General features: G+C 39.4%; 2 protein-coding genes across 2 annotated transcripts in view; one reads left to right on the forward strand and one right to left on the reverse strand.

The window, feature by feature from the left end:
- FBXL13 (F-box and leucine rich repeat protein 13) overlaps positions 1-20,601 on the forward strand; it is an 87,112-nt gene extending 66,511 nt beyond the window's left edge. The window contains 5 exon segments of the mRNA XM_034062734.1: positions 2,196-2,279; positions 9,395-9,529; positions 13,963-14,126; positions 20,441-20,537; positions 20,539-20,601. Coding sequence (XP_033918625.1) covers positions 2,196-2,279; positions 9,395-9,529; positions 13,963-14,126; positions 20,441-20,537; positions 20,539-20,601 — 543 coding nt within the window.
- Positions 20,602-21,870: 1,269 nt separating this feature from the next.
- The window catches only part of FAM185A (family with sequence similarity 185 member A), a 38,868-nt gene continuing 37,597 nt past the window's right edge, over positions 21,871-23,141 (reverse strand). The window contains exon 8 of the mRNA XM_034062735.1: positions 21,871-22,965. Coding sequence (XP_033918626.1) covers positions 22,850-22,965 — 116 coding nt within the window. The 3' untranslated portion in view covers positions 21,871-22,849. The remainder of the gene's footprint in view (positions 22,966-23,141) is intronic.

Raw genomic sequence — 23,141 nt, forward strand, 5'->3', positions numbered from 1 at the left:
TCACCACCTGGTACAGTTGATACTAATTTTCTCATCTACAAAAGCCATGGTGGAATAACAATAAGTGATGTCCTGCAATTATTTGTAGGCCTCATGTAATGAAGTAAATGAAAGAGAACAAAAATGTAAAAATTGCTTGAAAAAAAAAGCTCTTGGTGAGGAATAAGAAGTTTCTTTTAAAGTCGTTTTCTAAATGCAAATGGTAATATACATTCTAAAAGATGAAGGACAAAAAGTCTTCTCTTTCTCCATGGCAACAGAGATTGATCCAAGATTCACAGGGTAATTTCTGTATATTAAATGGGAAATATAGTTTTGGAGACACATCGAGTGGGTGATCCTAATGTGTATGTAGCGCAGTATTTGTTTTGCTAGCATCTATTTCCAGGAGTTCCAATGATAATATGATAACTCTGACCATATCTTTCAAAAATGTCTGGAGGCTTAGTATGAAAAATGAAAGTCTACAGAAGTAGGTCAGAATCCTGGATGGGGATACTGATATTATTTATCAGGGAATACTACTGTATAACTCAGGAAGTCTGATAAAACTAGTGATAATTGTCTGCTTTGTATATATGCTAAATACAAAAAGAATAGTTAAAAATGTCATATAGATTAGACTTCCAGTGTAGGACTTGTTTGAAGAGGATTATTTTTGGAAATATCGGAGTTTCATGATTTTTCTGTAGGCAGTTCCTAATGACATTCCTTGTCTTCCTTCACTCTTTCCCTTCTCAAATCTGGAATTATTAATGAAATGCTTCAAAGGAGACCTTGATTTTCACTGAAAAAGAAAAATAGTTGTTCTGTGAATCAGTGCCACTCCAGTCATATAAAATGGTTATAAATTAATTCATAGCAGCATTAGTTGTCATGAATCTTTATAGTATTCTTTAGTGTTTCATTACCAACTACATTAATGTAGTGCCACTTAAACAAAGAAAAATGCAGGAAGAAATTATGTCCATAAAGTTGCACCTATCACTATCAGTCTCTGCTGTAAGAAATTCAAGTTCTGATGTAAATCCTTTGGGAGTTTAAATACATGACTGGCTTTTTGTCTTGCTCTGATCAACAAGAAATTGACAGCTGTCGATTTGCATGGAGCTATTGAAAGTAACGCTCACCACGTAACTGCATCTGCTGAGGAAAATGCAAATGCCTTTGTTTTCAGAAGTAGCCAGGGTTGCAAATCTCTGTCATTGTTCCATTTTGGTTTTATCCAGCCTGGGAGATTTCGGGAATTCGCAAAATCTGAACTCCAGCCGCACTCTTCCAGCATTATCGTTGCAGTCCACATCTGGATTCCAGACACTAGTTAGATGAGCTTATTTTTTCAAGATTATTATTTCCTCTCTGTGCAGTGCTGTTCACTGCCTAATTGTAGATAATTTATTAACCATATGGACCAAAGTGATAACTTTGTTTTTCAGTAAAGTTTACTTTATCACTATGAAGCACAGAGATGTTCTCCTGTGACTATTAAAATACATTCTACAAAATCAGCATTTAATTCTCCGATTAGAGAGTTTAGGATCAGAACATGGTCCTGTTTCCTGCTGTACAAGCAGTAAAAATCACAAAGCCTCTTCAGAGCCTTTTGCACTGATAAATAGGAATTTACCAATGTTTTCACCTCCCTGTTGTCTTCAGTTTGGGGGTTGTTCATACCCCTGTGGTGTGAATGAACCATTTCAAACATTGTCTTTTGCCACAGCTGTAGCCATGAAGACCTGACTGTTCAGCAAATCATAAAGGCAGAAATTTTAAGATATCATAGCAAATAGTGTTTTCTTCTTCCAACAAGAAAAAACCCAAGAAGTTCTTTCAATCCCAAATTTTGGAGGAGATCTGTAAATGTGTTTTCCTTTATAAGAGTCCTGGTCTGTGTCCTGCGGGAGTATTTCACACCCTGCTACTTTTCTTCAGTGTCTGTCTTTCTGAACAGGTAGGAAAACCTAATTTTTGCCTTTTCAATTAAATTATTTCTCCAAAGAACTCTAAACCCCTGTACATACTTCAAGCAAAAATAGGAGGTTAAACTATAAGTATTCTGCTGAGGACAATGTCTTAAAAGGTGCTGTTATTCTTAGAAGCTTTAATATACAGGCACCATATACTATTGACCATCTTGACATAATTACATATAATTTGCATGTATTGATTTTTAAGATTATCTGGATTTTTTTTAGGGTTTGAGGGCTCTTGGCTGCCATGGAAAAATAAAGGAACTTTCCATATCAGAATGCAAAAACATCAGTGATACTGGGATTCAGGTAAAACTTCACCTCTTCTCTTGGTGGTTCCTGGGAGCCTCTCTATTTCTTATAATTAACCATGTTCAAAACTGATCTTATCATTCATTCTTCATTACACTGTTCTACTCTCTTGCTCTACTTCAATTCGATTCCGTGTTTTCTTCATTTCTTCCATGAAATTTAATGCATCTTGCATCCCGCTTGACTCTGAAATTCACTCTACAGGAGCCTAAATTTCTAATTGTGCTGTGCAAACTGCAGTCTAAGTTGCTGGTGCAATTATTGCCTTCTTGCTCTACAAATTCTTTACCAATGTCTATCTATGTAAGCCAAACTTTTCCCATCACTGGTTTTCAGGTTTTGCTTTCTGCTTTAGTTACTGATTTGTTGAGTGCTGTATTTAGATGATGCAGCATGCCTCTCTCAATGGAATAGTTGAATTACTTCTAGTCTTGAATCTGGGGGTTGATCATGAACCTATGAGTGTGACTGCACCATTTCAAATGTTGGTTCCTCATGTGCTGCTTATACATTGCTACACATCGTTATCTCTTGGTGACACAAAAATATGTCTCAATTTGCCTCTAAAGGCATATTTCTTCCTAGCATAACTGGTATGATTACTGTTATAAAAAAAACCCAAATATATTTTAATAAGAAATGCATGTGCATCCTCTCTAGATTGGATAGATGTCTTAGCTATTTTATGGGGAAAATAACACAAATTGCACTGTGCCATTATTTGAATAAAACCTTTACAGAAGCATCAAATGAGTAATTTAGTCATAACTAATCGAATTAATATCAAACTAATGTGCTAGAAAATGGACTACATGTATTGTAAGCTACTTGTTTGAAATACTTCATATTCTAAAACACTCATCATGGTCATAGCAAGGCTTTGACTGAATCTCACTAAACTTCTTTTTTTTGCATTATTTTTCTTTTTAAAATTACATACAGTGGGTTTGAAATTTAAATATTGGATCTGTGTAATATAAACCATAAATATTGCTCTTAAAATAGAAAGATTAGATTAAACCATGCATTTTTATAGTGTTCTGCTCTCATATTTAGCCTGTGAGCTTAGAAATAATTTTTATAAAGTAATCACACAGGAAATTAATTAATTTGTATAAAGGCAACTTTCAGATAGAAGTTGCCACAAAAGCAGTTATTTACATGAATGATAACTTAAAAAGTTACACAGGGAGAAAATGCTCTCTCTTTTGCATAATCAGCAGCTATCACGAAGCTGTTAGTACTAACACAAAAATTTGAATTTCATTTTACAATACTTATGTGTATTTTAATATTTCTGCTCACTGACTCTTGTTTAATGAGTGCCAAAAATGAGACTTGCCCTCCAAACACTTAGACGATGGAGATTACCATAGCAGCAGTAACTACACTTAGATGACTTATACTATCATAGCAGCAGTAACTACATGCTAAATTCTGCTTTATTAGTACTTATTCTCTTGTTTTGGTAAAATTAGTTATTCTGTGTTATTGTAATTCTTTTTATGGCTAAAGCATTGCATTCACACTGGAGAAGATGCAGAGAAGGTAATAGGGATGATCAGAGGCATGGTACAATCTCCATAAAATGAACAGATAAGTAAGCAAGGAACCTGTGGAAGGGGGTGGTTGAGGGAATACGCTGTGATCTCTTCAATCACAAGTGGCATGAAAAGGGTGTAAATGGATCAGTGTTTGCTGTTTACTTCATGCATAATCTAATGAACATGTAATGAACCTAGTTTGAATATTCAGAATGAAGAAAAGTAAGGTTTCTAAAATGTATACTCAAACTGTGAAATTCCTTATCACTGGTTGAGTTCTACCCAAATCCTTATGGAGATTTGACAAACTCAATATAATTGCATATATTTACTGCTGTGTTTCAGAAGAATGTAAGAAATAACCACTAGTCAGTAACTTTGCAGTAGAAAAAAAAAGAACCATCCATCTTGTTAGGAGGGAGAGAGGATTCACATCCAAATAAGAGCACTTCTGTAACTGAGAATTGTTCCTAGTCATATGTAACAGAAATGCTGAAGTCATGTTTTTTTAATTGTATGAATTTCATGCCCATAAACAGTTGCAGAACATGAGGCTGCAGGTACAGGCAATGCCATCACATAATCCCAGTCTTCAGCTTGTACATTTTTTCCATTATAAAGCTGCAACGTTCATCATTTTATTGCCATATATATAAGAACGAGTCAGTTGCTGCTGTACCACAAGGGATGCATCTGGACTGAATCTTGTTACTCAACATACACGTCAGGCCTTTAGGATTTGCTTCTTTAGGAATAATTCTGACTTGCCTTTCGTGAATGTTCTGTGTAAAAATGTTCCATGTTTTTAACCAGAACAATGACTAAGTATGTATATCTTGTGTACCTCATGGAAAATCGTGTAGTGCCAGTGCTAGTGCTTTCAGAAGAGAATAATCACTTCTGCATTGTGCTATGCTTATGGATAAGAAGCTATTTCACTTGTCTTACTGTATACAGTAAGTGCAAAACAAAGACTATGGAAAAAAGAGTGTTTATTATTTCATTCTCTGACATACAAATTTAAACTTTTTGAGGAAGAAAGCAGCACAGCAGGGTGTACATGCAGAAGTTACAGAAGCCAAAGTTACAGAAGCCATGGATCTAGGGAGGGTAGGAGAAAGAAGAGGTATGAAGTAACCCAAAACAAAATGGCAAGTCTTTTTTTGTAAATTGAATCTATAAATAACCTGTCATATGTTATGAGGTAATGGAAATTTGTAAGGAGTAACCCCATTTCATACTGCATGACTTGGTTCTCCTTTGATTATATAAAGAATATTTAAATTCTCTGAAAAGAAAATGCATGTTAAGAGAGGTTTCCTAACACTGGGAAGGTAAATTGCTGGGAAGTTATAAAATAGCTAAGTAATATAACTGAAAACTATATAAACAGAAATAACGTGGACTGTACAGTGTTAACTCTTTTACTCGTCCCCAGCCATTATAACAGTATGTAAATGCTTATGTGATCACGTATTTTGTAAATAGGATCTTTGCTTATTCATAACTCAGGTAATGCTCACTTAATGAGAAGCAGTTTAGCATTTTGTATTTCCTTTGACGTTTGTGTGTGTCTTCAGGCCTTATTCACACAGAATTACAATTGTGTAAATAAGTTAGAAAATGATGTTGTTTCCTTCATACGGTATTTGATTCTTTGTAGTCTGAATGTTTTGCAAACATTGTTTATCTTTGCAACCTCTTCCATCATTTTCTTTATAGACATAGGATACAGAGATGAAGAAAGCAAACAAAGCTCTGTTCCCTTTGATTGCAAATATAATTTTCGTGCTCTTTGTAGAATAATGTTGAGGTAGACTTAAAGTTAAGAGCAAATTCAGAATGTAACTTTGAAGGGTATTTTAAATATGTCTGTAGGCAAACTATGCCAGTAAAAACAAGATAAACGTATCACACAGGCACTGAAATCTTGGCTTCAGCTTGTGTTACATACCCTAGCTGAGAATGTTGTGATTAAGCCATCACATCTGAGGTCTAATTCTGAAGGGAGTGCAGTTTCTCTCATACATGAATAAAAACAGTTCAGTTACTGATTTTAGAATGTTTCTGTATTACAGGTAACAAACAGCCTGTAGAGCAAAGACTGCAGTAGGAAAGGTACAGAAGCCAATTAATACAAATTCTGAATTGTCCACTGACAATTCTGAATTCTGGTCTATGAACCAAATTTCTGACTTAATAAGGGGGTTTGCATCTGTTTGGGTAAGATTCATGAAAATCACACAGAATCATGTAGGTTTTGATCATAACTAAGCTAACGTTTTCCAGTGATCAATCATATGTCAGTGTCTGAGTTCCTGTTTTACATGAGGAAAAATAGGTATGTGTCAGAGGCAATAATCTACAGGATTTTTGTCAGAATGATAAATAGGTAATATTTGTGCACGATAGATATGTGGATTTGTGTGCCTCCATGTGCATGCTCGTGAGCTATTTCTCCATGTGGTCTTTCGTCTGTTTACCTCAGGACTAATTCTTGACAGTTTTGAAAAGCTACATGCAACGGTGTTTGGTTTTTATTCACTCTACTACACAAGTATTTCCTTCTTTCCCAACAGAGATAGAATTTCCATTCCAGTAAACGACAAATTACACTGGCCTTAGGCCAAGATAAGCAGGACTGGAAAATCAGCTCAGTGACAAATTTAAGGCATTTTACCATGGTTTTAGGGTGGACATGACAGAACATGAACATTGCAGGAGATATTCTCACTGAAGTTAAAGCTTTGTTTGAGCTGCAGAATGTTCTGTGGTGATCACATCATGGCACTGTTAGGTGACAAAATATGATTTTAGGTTGCTTGGTTCTTGAGTTAACAATCCTGCAGGCTCTTGAAGAGGTTTCCACATAACACAAACTAGGGTCTACCGTCTCCTTCTTCTGTAGGCTTAAGTGGATGTTTTCAGGTTTGAAGATTCAAGCCAAAAGGCAAAGAAAGTTGCAGAGTACAAAAAGGAGAAAAGTGTATTTTATGAATCTATGTGGCCTTTCATAGAAGTTTAATTACAAACAATAAATGTGCATAGTATGCCAAAGTTATAACTACTCATGTTTCATGAAAAGTGAAGTTTTAGGTGGGATTCTCTGATGCTATTTAAAATATATACTTTAATATGCATTTTGCCAAAACTTTTTATTCATACAATCACCTGCAAGAGGTACAAGTATCAAACGTAAGAGGAAAAAAACATGAACACATTGAGTTGGTTAAATTGCCCCTTGGTCTTTTCAGTTGGCCTTATAAAAGTGAACAAAGTATTTACGCAAAAATTTAAAACCTCATGTAGAAGCTGGAATATCTTAATAGCAGTAGTTAAGAATAACACTGCCTTACACCTATTTATCACTTGCCATCTGCAGGTCACCAAAATGTTTTGTACACAGATCTTGCAATTTCATAATCTCCACTCCATTTTATAAGTTGGGAAAACTCACTGAATGGATTTTTCTGTTATTTTCCAAGATAGAATCACAGAATCATAGAATAGTTAGGGTTGGAAAGGACCTTAAGATCATCTAGTTCCAACTCCCATGCCATGGGCAGGGACACCTCACACTAAACCATGTCACCCAAGGCTCTGTCCAACCTGGACTTGAACACCACCAGGGGTGGAGCATTCACAACTTCCCTGGACAGCCCATTCCACTACCCCACCCCTCTAACAGTAAAGAACTTCTTCCTTATATCCAGTCTAAATCTTCCCTGTTTAAGTTTCAACCCGTTACCCCTTGTCCTGTCACTACAGTCCCTAATGAATAGTTCATCACCAGCATTGCTGTAGGCCCCCTTCAGATACTGGAAGACTGCTATGAGGTCTCCACGCAGCCTTCTCTTCTCCAGGCTGAGCAGGCTCAACTTTCTCAGCCTGTCTTCATACGGGAGGTGCTCCAGTCCCCTGATCATCCTTGCGGCCTCCTCTGGACTTGTTCCAGCAGTTCCATGTCCTTTTTATGTTGAGGACACCAGAACTGCACACAATACTCCAAGTGAGGTCTCACAAGAGTAGAGTAGAGGGGCAGGATCACCTCCTTTGACCTGCTGGTCATGCTTCTTTTGATGCAGCCCAGGTTACGGTTGGCTTTCTGGGCTGCAAGCACACCCTGAAGCTGGCTCATGATCAGTTTCTCATCCACCAAAACCCCCAAGTCCTTCTCCGCAGGGCTGCTCTGAATCTCTTCTCTGCCCAACCTGTAGCTGTGCCTGGGATTGCTCCCACCCAAGTGTAGGACCTTGCACTTGGCATGGTTAAACTTCATGAGGTTGGCATCAGCCCACCTCACAAGCATGTCAAGATCCCTCTGGATGGCATTCCTTCCCTCCAGCATATCAACAGAACCACACAGCTTGGTGTCATCAGCAAACTTGCTGAGGGCACACTCAATTCCATTGTCCATGTCACCGACAAAGATATTAAACAAGACCGGTCCCAACATCAGTCCCTGAGGGACACCACTCATTACTGGTCTCCAGACAGACACTGAGCCGTTGACCACAATTCTTTGCATGTGGCCATCCAGCCAGTTCTTTATCCACCGAGTGGTCCACCTATCAAATTGATGTCTCTCCAATTTAGAGACAAGGATGTTGTGTGGGACAGTGTCGAACGCTTTGCACAAGTCCAGGTAGACGACATCAACTGCTCTACCACTGTCCATCAGTTCTGTAGCCCGAACATAGAAGGCCACCAAATTAGTCAGGCAGATGACCTGTTTTACAGAGTATAGTGCTTATTCAACCTGAAAATGAGGATAGAAATTGTAGTCCACAGGTTTCGCAGCAGGAATTGCAGGGCATTTCAGCCACAGTTAATTAGCCTGAACTCCACAGAGAAAATCAAAACCCAGAACTCCCAAGTGATAGTCCTGAGATTCTTACCCATTGCTTTCTAAGAAAGGAATGTAATTTATACAGATACAGATGTCTGTTCATTTAAAACAAAACAAAGCAAAACAAAAAACCCTAAAACTTAAAACCAAACATATAACCCTCCCCCCCCCAAAAAAAAAAGAGAAAAAAGTTAATATACACAAAAATGGGTATTTTCAGAGAGCAGAAAAACAAATGTATTTGGGGTTAGTCCTTTAGGCACAAACCTTTATGTTGTCAGTTGTATCCCTGGCAGTGTTCAAGACCAGGTTGGATGAAGCCTTGGGTGGCATGGTTTAGTGTGAGGTGTCCCTGCCCATGGCAGGGGGGTTGGAACTAGATGATCTTGAGGTCCTTTCCAATCCTAACTATTCTATGATTCTATGAATCTAAAAAATACAAATTCAACACACTTTAATATATACAGTGGAACTTACATGAATTTTAGTCTAATGAACACATAGGATAATATATAAGCAACGGAAAACAGCTTCTCAATGCATCACTTCTTTTTCTAGAGACAGTCACAGCCAAGAGCTGAATGTCATCACTACTAAATAATGTCATCACTGCTGGAAAACTAAAATGCCTGGAGTGGATCAAAGGATTGATGTAAAGTAAGAAAATACAGAGTAGGCATGTTACTTAAGAATGATCGATTGGTTTGTCCCTCTTTCAGGAGTTCTGCAAGGGCACAAAATACCTGGAGCAGTTCCATGTCTCCTGCTGCCCTCAGCTGACGGATGAAGCTGTGAAGACATTGGCATTTCACTGCCAGAGACTAACATCAGTCAACCTAGCGGGTTGCCCAAAGGTATGGGTAAGAAACAGGGCATTAGTTCTGGGATTGCTATTGCAAAGAAGTACTTAGTGTTTCCTTCAGAAATCTGACCTGCTGGCATTTGTGTCTTTGTCACAACTCTACACTATACTCAACTCATTTGTAAGTCAGAGCTTAAGTTCAGCTGACTTTCCATGAGTGTGAAGTTCTGAGGCTTGGCTCATGAGAGTGTTTGGCATTCTTCTAATGGTTGCAGTTACATAAAGGTGTCTGTGCTGTATCAGATAAAAGTTTGTCTTTCCAAGGGCTAACACCTAGTGAAGGGTGAAGAGAGAAGTGCTTTTAGTGACACTTCCTGTAAATACTCTCTCAGATTCTGGTGATTTGGGTGCTTCTGAAGTGTGGTGTCTTTGTTTTAATAACTCTTGGTATTTTCGCTTTTTCTGAACCCAGGTACAGCATAAACTGGGACATGAGAACTTCATAACTGTGGCTTTATGGAATCATTAGAATAGTTTGGTTTGGAAGGGACCTTCAAAGGTTATCTGTTCCAACTCCCCTGTAATGCGCAGGACCATCTGCAACTACATCAGGTTGCACAGAACCACGTCCAGCCTGGCCTTGAATGTCTCCAGGAATGGTGCATCCATCAGCTCTCTGAGCAACCTGTGCCAGTATTTTACCACCCTCATTGGAAACAATTTGGCAGGGCAGTGGCTACCTTGAATACAGTAATAGTGCCAAAAAAACTGATGCATTCAGATGTAAATATATGATTAATTATTTTGAAGATTTTAAGCCTAAGAAATTAAGTCCTTTGGAAAATAAAGTGATGAGGCAGTTGTTTAACATACCTATGGAGAAAAATCCTCCACAGGCTCAGGCTGCTTTTTTACAGTCAATGGAGAGAAGTGTTCCTACAGTCAGGAAACCTTTCCTCAGTGCTTTGAGAAGCCCTGTCTCTCTACTGACTATTAGAAGGATACTCAGAATAATAGTCATCCCAGGGATATATCAGTATTCCCTTCATATCCAAGTTAATGTGACAATTTTGCTAATGGTTCCCGGTGTCACCAGTGTCTTTTGGTGAGTCTGATGTAGTGTATTGTGTTTAGGAGGTATTTATTACCAATAAACCGATAGGCAGTTGCAGCTATTTTCAAGTAACTAACATCTCTCCAGGACAGCTGGCCCAATAATTTTCATCCAGAATGTTTGCATACCCCAACCCCCCTCCCCCCATTATTTCCAGATATTACTCTATTTAGATTAAGATTAATCTATAGTGAAACATAGTTCCTCTTTACCATGAGCTTATCCTGCAGCATCTTTCTTTCCTAGTTTTTTATATCATTTCTTTTTTATTAAAATCTCACATCTCAGTCATCATTTTCCTGTATCAGAATGTGTGTTCCTTTTTGAAATTAGTGCCGTTATAAGGGTCTAAATCTTCTTTCTTCTGCTTTCTCACCTAATGTCTGGCTTTTGTGCATTTAGTTATTTCTATGCTTTTAAGTATTTTATTTAATAGCAACAAACAAAGACTGAGTGCAGTTTGGCAATAAGCTTCAAATGCAATTTTTAAAAAGCTGATGTATTCTTTTTAATTTAATAGAAATACTTGTGGTGATGTTGCTTCATCACTCTCAAGTGAGCAGAACAATTTTCTTACCAGTTTTGGAAAAGTTCATTTTGAGCTACTCTTTAAAATTTCACCATACTCATTGTACCGTTTCCCTCTTTATACCACTGAAGTGCCCATGTCCTATTTCCTTCCGCAATGTTCGCAGCCATCACTTGTCCCTGCCTTTCTCCTCTCCAGCACCCACCTCCATAACCCTTGACTATCCTTTCAGCCCTCTTATTCACTGCAGTGGCTGGACACAGCCACCTAGCCAAGTAGTTTGAGATGACTTGGCTGACTGCTTAGCCAGCCCAAAATTACAGAGGCTCTGATCAAGTTGTTTGCCTTCCAAGGGTTCATAAGGGTCTCAGCTTCTAGGCCAAAATCTACAGGCTGTGTTTCAGATCTGGTAGGCCAAGGAAATTGCTTAATGTCTTAAAATAGTCCTGGGTTTGTATCTTACAGTTACCTACTGCACATCATTAATTGTTATATATATGGGTCTCGATCTCCTGTATCCTTCACTTTTAGACGGATATTAATCTGTTTTTCCATAATAACAATGATAATAGAAATTGTGCATGAAGATCTTCCCAAGAGAATTGAAGTTAGGTAGTGTTGCAACCAGCCTTCTCTGCCATGCCTTCCACTTCACCATATGTACTAACATAGGAAAACAAATCAAAACAAATGGCAACAAATACATTTAGGCTGGAAATTGGAAGAATTTCTGGTTATTAGAGCAGTGATTTGTAAACCAACATCCTGGGAAGGGAGACGGGGCAAAGTATTAATGTTAGGATGGCTCTTAGTAAGGGAATGATCTGGGCCATATTTTGTAGTTCCTGCAAATGGGAACAAGAAGTAGACTCAGTGACCTAGTAATCTTCTTCCAACACTTTGTTCCTAGATGGTCTTTTCTGTAAACGGTTATAAAACCAATCTGTTAATTGCTAATACTCTACTATTTTGAGAAAAGAACATCAAGATTCTTCATAATAAACCTACACTGGGTTTACAAGTCCTTTTCTGACTTGAATCCAGCTTGCAACTCCACAAAATGAGATGAGTACACCTGTGGATGTTAAAAGTAATGGCTCTTTAAGATCCTTTGGCAGTCTCTGGTGTAATTGAGGGGATCCAGCTGCTAAGAAGGGAAATATTTTCCACTCAGAGACTGTTTAAAATGGTCAAGAGATTAAAGGAGGAATGAACCTGTTCCAGAGGATGAATGTCAGTATGTCTGACACTCATGTCCTGCAGCATCAGCTATATTATATTAAAAATAAGAATTGCAAACAAACATCATAGCAAGACAACATGGAAAAAAAAAATCAACATAGAAATCCATGCCCATTAAGAACGTGTTGGCATGTGCTGTGCAGGTTACTCTAAAATTAGAAGAGCTTACTACTTTAATCATATCTACTGGAGCAAATTAATTGTCTTTGTACAAGCTCCATTGGCGTTAGCTTAAGTGCAGTGAGCTTCCTGTCATGTTTCTGCATACCTAGGACAAGTACACAGCGTTTTGCAAATGCTGATACTGTAAAATACTCAGCAGTGTGGTTCTGAGTCTTACTCAAGGAATGAGCCTGATTCAAGAGTAATTCTTATTTCACAGGAAAAAAATGAAGTTGCTGTGGGAAACATATCCTGTACATGAAAAAATACAGCAAAACCTGAAATCTCTGCAAGCAGCAAAGCTCTAAAGGCACAATTTGATGGACAATGCGTTCTGTAATTCAGTCCTGTAACGGCAATAGGATTGAGTGTACGGTGAATGTAGATTTCCCCTAAATGCTGATCACTGACTTCAGTCAGCAACTTCTTTTTATTTCAATAGGAATATTAATCTATTTGTTAATCTTTCAATCTATTTATTAATCTAGTGCAGGTTTTAATATTGAGCATATAGCTAAATCTGGAATAAACAAAGCACAGAATTACTTATGTATTCCAGAAGACTGCCTCATGAGATAGGTAGTGTGCTAATCTTCCACAGCCCAAGTTCTCAGTTTCACCTTGTCTCATTGTTCCTATAGATTCCTGTGAGATTGGCTGTTTAGTGCAAATGAAACCCTCATCTCTCTTTCCACCATTCCGCTCCACTGATTTTAATCAAGTATCTTTAAAAGGTCTTTCCCATGTCCCTTCTTGATTTTTGGTCCTGAGTGAACAAGGTAACTGATGTACATGCGTAATGTATTCTTAACTGTTTTTGTTGAGGTCACTGAAGCCATTAAACAGTTTATGTACCTTGAAGACTGTGTGTCTCATGTTCTTCTCAAATACAACATTCAGCACTAATGGCAATGAGTGTCAGTTCAGAAAAATTGAACTGTGAGGTGAAACTGAACAACTTCAGAGCTAAAGAGAAGCGGCTGCACCTTAATAAGGTCTTGGTGTGAGACACTCATTTGTAACAGAGAACTGAGATACAAAACTGATATAACTAAATTATAAGTGCAGCCTAGTAGTTTAGCGAGAGCAATGTAACAGCAGGTAAGGCTTAAGTGTGCTACATGCAAAGTTATGACATTGGGAAAGCTAAACCACTCAGATTAGGTAAAAAACATCTGACAGTACTTTAGACTGTTCTGGAATCATAGGCAACTAATGACTAATGTCCTCCTGATATTTAAATCACAGTTTCTGTAGAGCTTCTTGCAGAGAGATTCAGAATTCTGCTGTGCCAGAGACTCCATTTCCACAAAGTATTTTCAAACATAGTTTCATAGTTTTCCCACAAATAGGACACTGAAATTGTGCTCCTTTTTTTCTCTCTCTCAATTAGTCAATAATCTTCTAACTCCTCTGTGTCTTGTTGCTTCATTTACAGATGACTGATACCTGCATCAAATACTTGGCTGCAGCCTGCCATTATCTCCACTTCTTGGATGTCTCTGGTTGCATTCATCTTACTGACAAAGCACTGAAGTATCTTTGGAAAGGTTGTGAGCAACTCCAGGTTCTCAAGATGCTGTTCTGTAGAAATATTACCAAGTAAGAGAATATTTCCTAATCTTAAACCAGAGGTGGCTGTAAATCCAAAACCATGGACTTTTTCCTTCGCTGGCATCACAGTGCCATGCTAGATATCTAGCTTAAGCCATCTTGCTCCTTTGTTTAGGGGTGTCCACATTGCTGCCTTAGGATTCCTGTGGCCTGGTGTGGATATCTCCATATTCTGGTGTCAGACACAAGTGAAGAGAAACAGGGGCCCCATCTATCTTTACGGCAATCAGTGTCCTCTTAGGGAAGTTTCTGCAGACACAGGATATCACCTCAAGAGCACACAGGAACTTGAGGGAGAAAGCCAGACTGGTCCCAGTTCCAGCCATCCAATGCAAAGCCATCTCACTATGTGCCTGAGCTCCCCCAGAGGACATGTGGGAGCTTGCTGCCCAGGGGCTGAATGTCAGTATACAGCAGATGTGATCCTGGGCTCAAAATGCATCACAATTACAGTGAATGAGACAAGGTACCATAAGCAGTTTCATGAAGTACAAGTGAAACATACTTGTTATGTTTCTACAATTGGAAGAAACAGGTCATTGACCACAACTAATTAATCCAGCTTCCCTACTGGTGTAAATGGACTGAGTCTCCTGATTCCCCATGATACTTAAAAGCCATTCAGTTCTGGTCAGGTTTAGAATCATAGAATGATTTCATAGAATGTCTGAAGTTGGAGGGGACCTGTAATGCCCATCAAGTCCTGCTCCCTGCTCCTTGCAGGACAACCTAAAACTGAACCATATGACTGAAAACATCACCTAGATGCTCCTTGACAGGCTTGGTGCTGTCACAGCTTCCCCTGGAGAGCCTGTTCCAGTGAAGGACCTTTTCCTTATGTCCAGTCTGAACTTCCCAGATACAGCTTATTTCAATTTCCTTGTTTCCTGTCACTGGTCACCAGAGACAGGAGATCAGCATCTCCACTGTTACTCTTGAGCAAGTTGTGGACTGTGATGAGGGCACCCCTCAGCCATCTCTTGTCCAAACTGAATGAGCCAAGTGACCTCAAATACTTTTTCTAAGTCTTGCCCTTGAGGCCTTTAATTACCTTGGTCTCTCCTCTGGACACACCAACAGTTTGGTGGTTATTTGCTATTGAGGCACACAGCTCATTCTGCAAAAGATATTTCAAATACATTTAATCTCCTCATAACTTTCCTCAAGGGATTTTCCTTTATCCCCGGATTACTGTTGTTCACTTGCTTTTTCTGACTTCCTGTCTGTGTTTAGAGCAGTAAACACTGCATCATACCTTCCAGGCTTTGGTTGCGCATACATCTTTCCACGGAGGTGAGATGTCCAGCCATGATCGAAGAGCTGGCATGGCTTCTCAGAAAACCGCCTTTGCAGTGTGACCCAGGATGATGCCTCTGCCTCAGAGTCCCACATGCAATGGCTTCTCCAAACGTCTTTATTAAACCCTTCTGACTCAGCCAAGGAATTTCTCAACCACTTATTTTTTACTGTAAGGAAAGCCCTGGAGAGTTATGGTTCTTTGCAAAACAGAACCATGAGACACACATCTCCACCCAGCGTTATCTTTGCCCTTTTTATATTGTGATTTTTGGAACTAGGGAAACTTTACCAGTTTTGCTTTCCTGAGCCTGATGTTCTGATATGTGACAGTGTACAGCTCTTTTCCTTGCCAGCCTCATCCTCTAATTCTTAGCACCATATGTTTAATGATAGGAAAATCCCACCCCATGCCATTTGAGTCTGGGACAAATGCTATCAGATGATTGATCATGTTGAGTAATTCAGCACTGAAGATTTTTCACTTGTTCCTTCTAACAGGTCTGAAGAGCCTTCCTAGACCTGGGCAGGCTGCAGAATAGACTGACCACATCAAGATCTGAGTGGCTTTGCAATCCCATTCTAAATTGTCATTACATATAATGATATTCAGAAAACAAAGGGCGTTCACAGCTCGATGCAGAGATATTCCACATCCTGGATGTGTCACACTTCAGAAAAATCTATTTCTTATTGTAATTCCAGGCTAATATTGCAAAGATGATAAGAAAAAAATATCTTCTGCCAGTAACTACCCAGAAAATTACAGCAGTGATTCTAAAGCTGCTCATCTTGGAGTAGCTTTTCAGTGACATCAAAAGCGATGACAGTGCTGTCACTGATATGTCACAATATAATTTTATAAGACTGTATTTCATTCACAACCTGTATGCCTTTAGTAACGACAGATGGTCAGAAAAATGAACACTAGGGCCTGATTCTCTATTTCAGACCAACTCTTAAAAGCTTATTCAGGTTTTTAGATTTTCACAGGACTTAGAGAAATGCTGGTTTCAGGTGTAATTCACACTCTGCAGGTGTGAAACCTACAGTTCAGAGATATTTCATTTCCTGTTTAAGGAGATGGAAGAGGACATCTATGTAGAAATCTATTTAATCTGGAGAACTAAACACGCTAGTGGTTTAGGTTCTCAATAAGCAATAGAAGAAATGTGGTTTTAGTTTAAAGTTGCCCTACAAAATCTATGAATCATATATACTACATTTTGCCAAAGGAATTCCCCATTGTTTACTATTAAATACTCTCCAGTCCTAGCAGACATGTCTTAATAGACTGAGCCTTGCAAATACTGAGACATATCTCTTGCATTGTGTCACATTCAGTTTTACTTTTACTGTTTCGTTAGAGTGAAATAGAAAACATATGGAGCCACAAAGTTCTTTGTTTCAGTCCAGTGAAGCTTCATAGGAAACAGTTACGAGTGTATAAATTGTCCATTCTTTCCAGTATCAGGTAGCATTTGTGATTGTATTTGCCAACATTCTAGCCTGGTTCCAAGTTTATTAAATGTTAGAAGAAAAAAAGGTCTATGGCCTGATTGCTGCATATTTCTGTATCCAGGGGCTAAGGACCTTTCAGTAATCCAGTTTCTAAATGCCACAAAGATTGACTACCTGTGGGAGTATGTGATACTGGTGCAGATGATTTCTTCTGCTAGAGGAAAGGAAAGCTAACTGCTTCTTAAACTCTGTCTTCTGTAGGAAAAGGTTGTACCAGTTCTGATTCACTGGGGACTAATCCTACACAGACTGACACAGTGGCATCTTTAGAGAAACGCTTCCCTGTAAAACATTCTCCCTACACTTCAGAACACAAACACCATTTGAATTCAGCTCCAGTGCTGAAAGTTGTGGAGCTCTATTAACATTTCTGGGTGCAAAATGAGAACAGAAATCTTCCATTGCCTGAGAATCCAGGCTTGAGCTCTCACCAAACTGCAGCGCGTCCCTAACAGTTTGGTTCCACCAAAGGTCGTTCTTGGAAAGCAAAATTAGATGCTTCATTTTTCCTTGTTCACACTAATATGCAAGCAGCTTTTTCTTCTAAACTCATGACTACTCTGTTAACAAGTGACTCATCAACAAATACTAATGCAATTTTTCCTTTTAAAAGGAGATGACGCTGGGCTGTAGTAGCTTCAGTACATTTGTCTTTTGGAGAACATTCTGGTATTTGTTTCGTTTCAGTGTCATTGTGTTTTCTGATGGTTGATGTTGGTTAAAAAGGAGATTGCAAGAACTCTTTTTTGAATAGCAGAATTTCTTAGGTGTTACCCAAATATTCAGGTCTTAAACCAGGAAGGATATGGGAGTCCAACACACATGTAAAGGGAAATGAAGACAGCCTAAACCTCATTTGGTAAAGGACTAAGAATAATTACTCTAAGTTTCCTCTTGAAGAAGCAACGGAAATATAGTACTGGCTTCTCACTGACTGCAAATCGCTCTTCAGAAGGGCCATGGAGGCTCCTGGAGTGCCATGTTTGAGCCAGCGTGTGCACTTGAACTGGATGCCATCAAATGATAATACTGCTGCAGCCAACATAGACCTCAGAATACATCAGATTTGATGTACTCTTATCACTTTGTGTAACCTAGAGCATGCTTGCAGGATGCTTCATGCTTTTCTCCTTAGCTGTCTGCCTCCACTTGCTTCTTCAGCTATGTTTCCCCTGCAGTGGCACTACAAACAGTCCTCTCATGTTTAAGTTTTTATTTTCCATTACTTTTTGCTCTTGATTGGGTTTTGGAATCTCATCTCAGAAAGTCCTGTTCAAACCCTCTGCTTTTTGTTCTGACTGAGCCAGTCAAACACTTCTGACTCTTGGAGTGGCTCAGGATGCAGAGCATGATGCAGAGCTGTATTTCCTACCTACCCCCTCTCAATAAAAGGGATTGAAACTTCAGGTAAGGATCCAATTATATATTCCAGTGCTGCTCAAGCCCTGTGTTTGGGCCAGTACTTTTCTCTGACTTATACCAAGTGCTTTGCCAAAGATAATCATAATTATTTGCTAAAATGCATTTATTCACCAATGTGCTAATTTAAGACAGTATATAAATAAATACGCAGGCTCCACCATAGTACAGAGTATCTTAACTAAATGACCTATTTTGCCATGTGGTGGTGATTCATGAATGGCTGTTTCTGGCAAACTAATCAACTGTGGCTCCAGGCATGGGACAGCATAAGCTTCCAAAAGAATAGTAACAGCTCCCCGTATACATGCTTGAGCCAGCTGCCATACACTGCAGTTTCCACGGAAAACAGGAATTTGGACTTGGATGAATTGATTTGTATTTTATAGCTTCGAGCTTATAGCTCATATAAATTGTGCACACATTCCTCAACAGCACAGGCCTCCCTAATATAAAACCAGACAGAGCCTTGGTGTGTTCATACAGTGCGGCAGTGTTCAGATCCTGCAGGGGTTGAAAAGCAGCCCTTCTTATGTCTCTAGTTTTGTCCCTTTTCCATGCCTTCCCATTTCCCCTGTGCTGCTGCTGTGGTTACGTTACAGCTGTGCCTCTTTTGTAACCATCCCCAGCATTTTCACTTTGGGAATAAAAGAGATGCTCTGTAGTAGCATTACTGGCAGCTAACAGACCACTTCAATTTGGGTTTTTAACTAGTATCATGCAGACGCTGTATATTACATTATTGAAGAGCATAGGAAACTGACCAGCAGGGAGGAAGGTGGCCTTGCTGTGGTCATGACACCAGATGAGGTTGGATCTCCTGAAGAGGATGGGAGGTGTGGAGCTGGCTCTCCCCAGTGAGCACACAAGGGGAGCTCTCTGGAATGCAGGACCCTGTATGGGGAGGCCCGGGCTCTGTGCTGCAGGAGCAGGCTGACAGCCAAGTGCAGGACTGATGGAAAGAAAGAGACATTCAGAAGGCTGGAAGTGCTGGGTTGAGTTTCTTCAGCTCAGGAAGGCAGGAAAGGTGCTGGGCTGATGCTGCCTGCAAGCAGGGAGAGGAGGGAGCTGCTCTTCAACATCTTCTTAGAATGTCTCATTCAGCAGGCCCAATTTCCTTCTATTTCTGTGCCACTTTGCTCTAGCTAATTGGTTTTGTGTTCTAACATTGCAACAGGGCAGTGGCCACAAATGCTGAGGGAGATCAGAGCAGTCATGGGTGGTTTTGGGCATAAGCAATTCTCTTCAGGTAACAGTAAGGCTCTGTAACACTGCCCATTCGGTACCCAAGTCTGTTTCAGAACCAATACACTTGAGAAAGAAGGGGGTGACAGAAGATAACTACAGGTGGAGAGGTTAGTCAAAAAGAAAGCAGAAGGTGAAGCAGGAAAGGATAAAAGTACATGGAGGTGCCAGGCTGTTCAAAGACAAAACCAGAGACTGGAACCTGCACAGTCACTATAACCTTTCCATACAGCAATGAAAAACCTCTCGGAGACCGTGGTATCTTTTGATGTAACTGGTTTATTAATCTTGTGTGTACTTCTTGTGTGGCATGCGACATGTAAGGAGAGGCTGAGACTTGCTTTGCTCAATCACAAGAAGAGCAGGCTTGGGCTGGAGGAAACCGTGGTGCTGTCTGTAACTGACCAGAGGACACAGAGTGTTTCAAAGATGCACCTATAGAACAAGTGGTGTATGTAAAATTCTCATCACACACAACTATTTTCTTTAATCAGGAGGCTGATCAAACACTTGAACAGGATCCCAGAAAGGCTGAGCCACTTTCAAGTCCTAGGGACACTCAGCCAGCAAAACTGTGACCCACCTGGTGTAGCTGGATCCATTAAACAATATCCAGCAGCCCCTTTCAACCTGGTTTGTTCTGTGACTGAGGCCCACGCCATTATCTTCTGCAGTTTCCACACCACCTCTTACAATACCGATAGCTTTCATCAGAACAGGAACTTTTGCTCAGGAAACAGCTTGTGGTGGTCTTTGGAGAAACAGCCTCTGCAAACCTTATTTCACATTTGTAATTCATTCTTTTTTAACTCTTGTTGCAGACAAGCTGTCCTGAAATACACGGCCAAACTGGAGAAACAAGAACACAGTGATGCTGACCCTCCTTCCTGGCTCGGATACGACCGGGATGGCAACATACTCACCTTCACCCAAAAACATGCAGTGGAGTCTGAACAAACAAATTCCTCAAACTGAAAAATGAAGAAATTGTGCAACATCTTCTCCAGTTCCAGGGTTTTCACCAGAGCACAAAAGAACACTCTATTGTTTTTATTAAAACTTATCATACTTGATAAAAGGCTGTTTGTTGCATTAGGAAGAAAGCACCGCAGATCTTTTTCCCAGTCTGCCTCCAAGCAAGGCAGTCGCACTGAAACAGCTTTGCTAGCTTTCAGATCTCGATTTGAGCTGTCTTCATCTTCCAATAATGAGAAACTTTTGTAGTCCCCTGCGGTGAGCAATAACTACATCTGCATGTGTTTGGGGCTCTTGTTTGCCATGAGTGTCCTCTCCAGGACATAAACACTTTGACTCCCCACAGAACATCACACTTGACACAGCTGGTGCTCATCAATACAGTGTTCCTGAGCAGAACAGTGCAGAGGTAGCTACTACCAGCTCCTCAGCACAGCTATGTGCGTGCATCTGAGCATGGCTCTCTACATCTCAACCTGTGCACACAGAGCCCCAGCTCTCATAAATGCCCTTCAGCTGGGTTCAGGTCTCTAAGCAAGCCCATTTTCACACTTGCAGATCTGAACTGCGCTGGCTGGTGGCTGACAAAGGCAGGAGGATCAAAGAAAGAGGAACACAGATAAAAATATTAAAAGTTTTCTCCAGTTATGAGAACGTCTTGTCATGAAAAAGACAAACAAAAGGAAGTACACATGGGATTTGCCATTCAAATCCTAATTACTGATAGCCTACTGATGATCCCTTGCCTGGAGAAAAATATGAAGTTTCACCTCACTTAAGCAGAACAAGACATTGCTCAAAAGCCTTTGGGGAAACTCACAAAGATTTGTCTTTCTTCAGCTCATTCCTGACCTTTATGTAAAAGTTGTAGCTGGTCTCAACATTTATTAGCTTGGAAAGCATATAAGCAGAGCAGCACAATTTTTCTGACAGCTTATTTAAACTTCTTTCAGCAAGTAACTAACAATGCTAATGCTTAATTGCAGCTCATTTTAGAATATGAATGCTTTAGCTTGCTTTCTTTTGAACATGGAAGAAATAACAGGCTTTGTTACTGCGCTCTCCCTTAAAACTGCTGATGCAGCTGTCCCAAAACGCACAAACTGAATCACAGGCTGACAGGCTTTGTATGCTGGGTGAGTAATAGAACCGTTAAAAGCATTTGCTTTAGTGAAATCTCTACTAGACTGGTTTTATTTGTCAATGCTGTGTGATTTTAGAGGGGCTTCACTCACTTTTGACTGCTGCAGTGCACAGAAATCATTAGTTCCAACAATTTGTTAGGAGATCGAAAACCATTACACATTTATTAACTTTGTATCTTTTAGAAGAATGATAATAAGTAACTAGCAACAATGTATTGCTTTTAGTAATAATATTAGCAATGTGCTATCTATTAGTGTTTATATTAAAAATACACATTTGCTATAAACTGTGCTCACTTTATCCAAACAAACAGTACACACCATGCAAGGAACACTGAGGTTTTAACCACCCTGAACTGGAGTATAAATGCTGCCTTTGACTATTGAAGCCATTAGCCGGGGGCAATTATACCTCTTGGGGAATCCCATGGGAAAAGAGTTCATTTCATAATGTACCCTTATGAACTAAAGTACATACTCACATATACACAACTTAAAACCTGAGCCAACACTCTGAACTCCTCTTTGCTACACTCAGTTGGCAGGAAATTCCTCAGTTTTAAACCACAAACTTCAGTACTACTTTTACAAGGTGCCATACACATGCATGGAAAGGCTTTTTAAAAGCTCCATTTACTTTACTGTGTGTTTGCATTACGGTAACACAAAATCCTCCACAAAAACCACACATGCCTCCTTCCCTCACATCCTTCCTCTGCCTCCGAGAGCTGACAGTCCCATCATGCAAGGCTGACAGTCAAAGGAAATGTAGCAAAGAAACAGATCACAGTTCTTGTTTATTAGACCAATACTTCCATTTTGTGGCAGCTTTTACCTGAAGGGAACAGTGATGGGGACTCTTCCCTTATTCCAAACTTTTGTTTGAAAGTTACCAGTTTTTAACTGCCATGGTGAGTGGTCAAGTTATACAGATCCTGAATGTGTAAGATCAGGTTGTTCCCAAAAGGCACTAAAAGTGATCAGCCTCAGTCACAGGCAAATCTTGGCTTAAAATGCCCTCATTGTTTCTCTCTTATATTAAGAATATACATCAAAAAAGGTACATAATTTTACAGTCTCTTGATTCAATCTCTTTGGCTTATTTCTCCTTTAAGAACTCTTCATCTTGACAGACTGGATCCAACTTTGGCTTTTAAGACACACTTTGCCATTTTGTGTGTCAGCCTTAATCCATCTGTCTGTTTCATCTCGTTGATTCATGTGACCTGGAAAAGAAAGCTCTGTTCAGTTTAATTTCACACACAATAAACATATCAGCTTCACAGTGCCATTTTTCCAAGCTCTCTGGAAATACTTACATGACTTTTATTTAGTAAAATTTATATATTTTTAACAGGGGCTTCTGACATTCAATTCTTGATGCAGGTTTTTTTACATTAAT

Source organism: Melopsittacus undulatus, chromosome 5 (assembly GCF_012275295.1).
Source record: "Melopsittacus undulatus isolate bMelUnd1 chromosome 5, bMelUnd1.mat.Z, whole genome shotgun sequence".
Taxonomy (NCBI): Eukaryota; Metazoa; Chordata; class Aves; order Psittaciformes; family Psittaculidae; genus Melopsittacus; species Melopsittacus undulatus.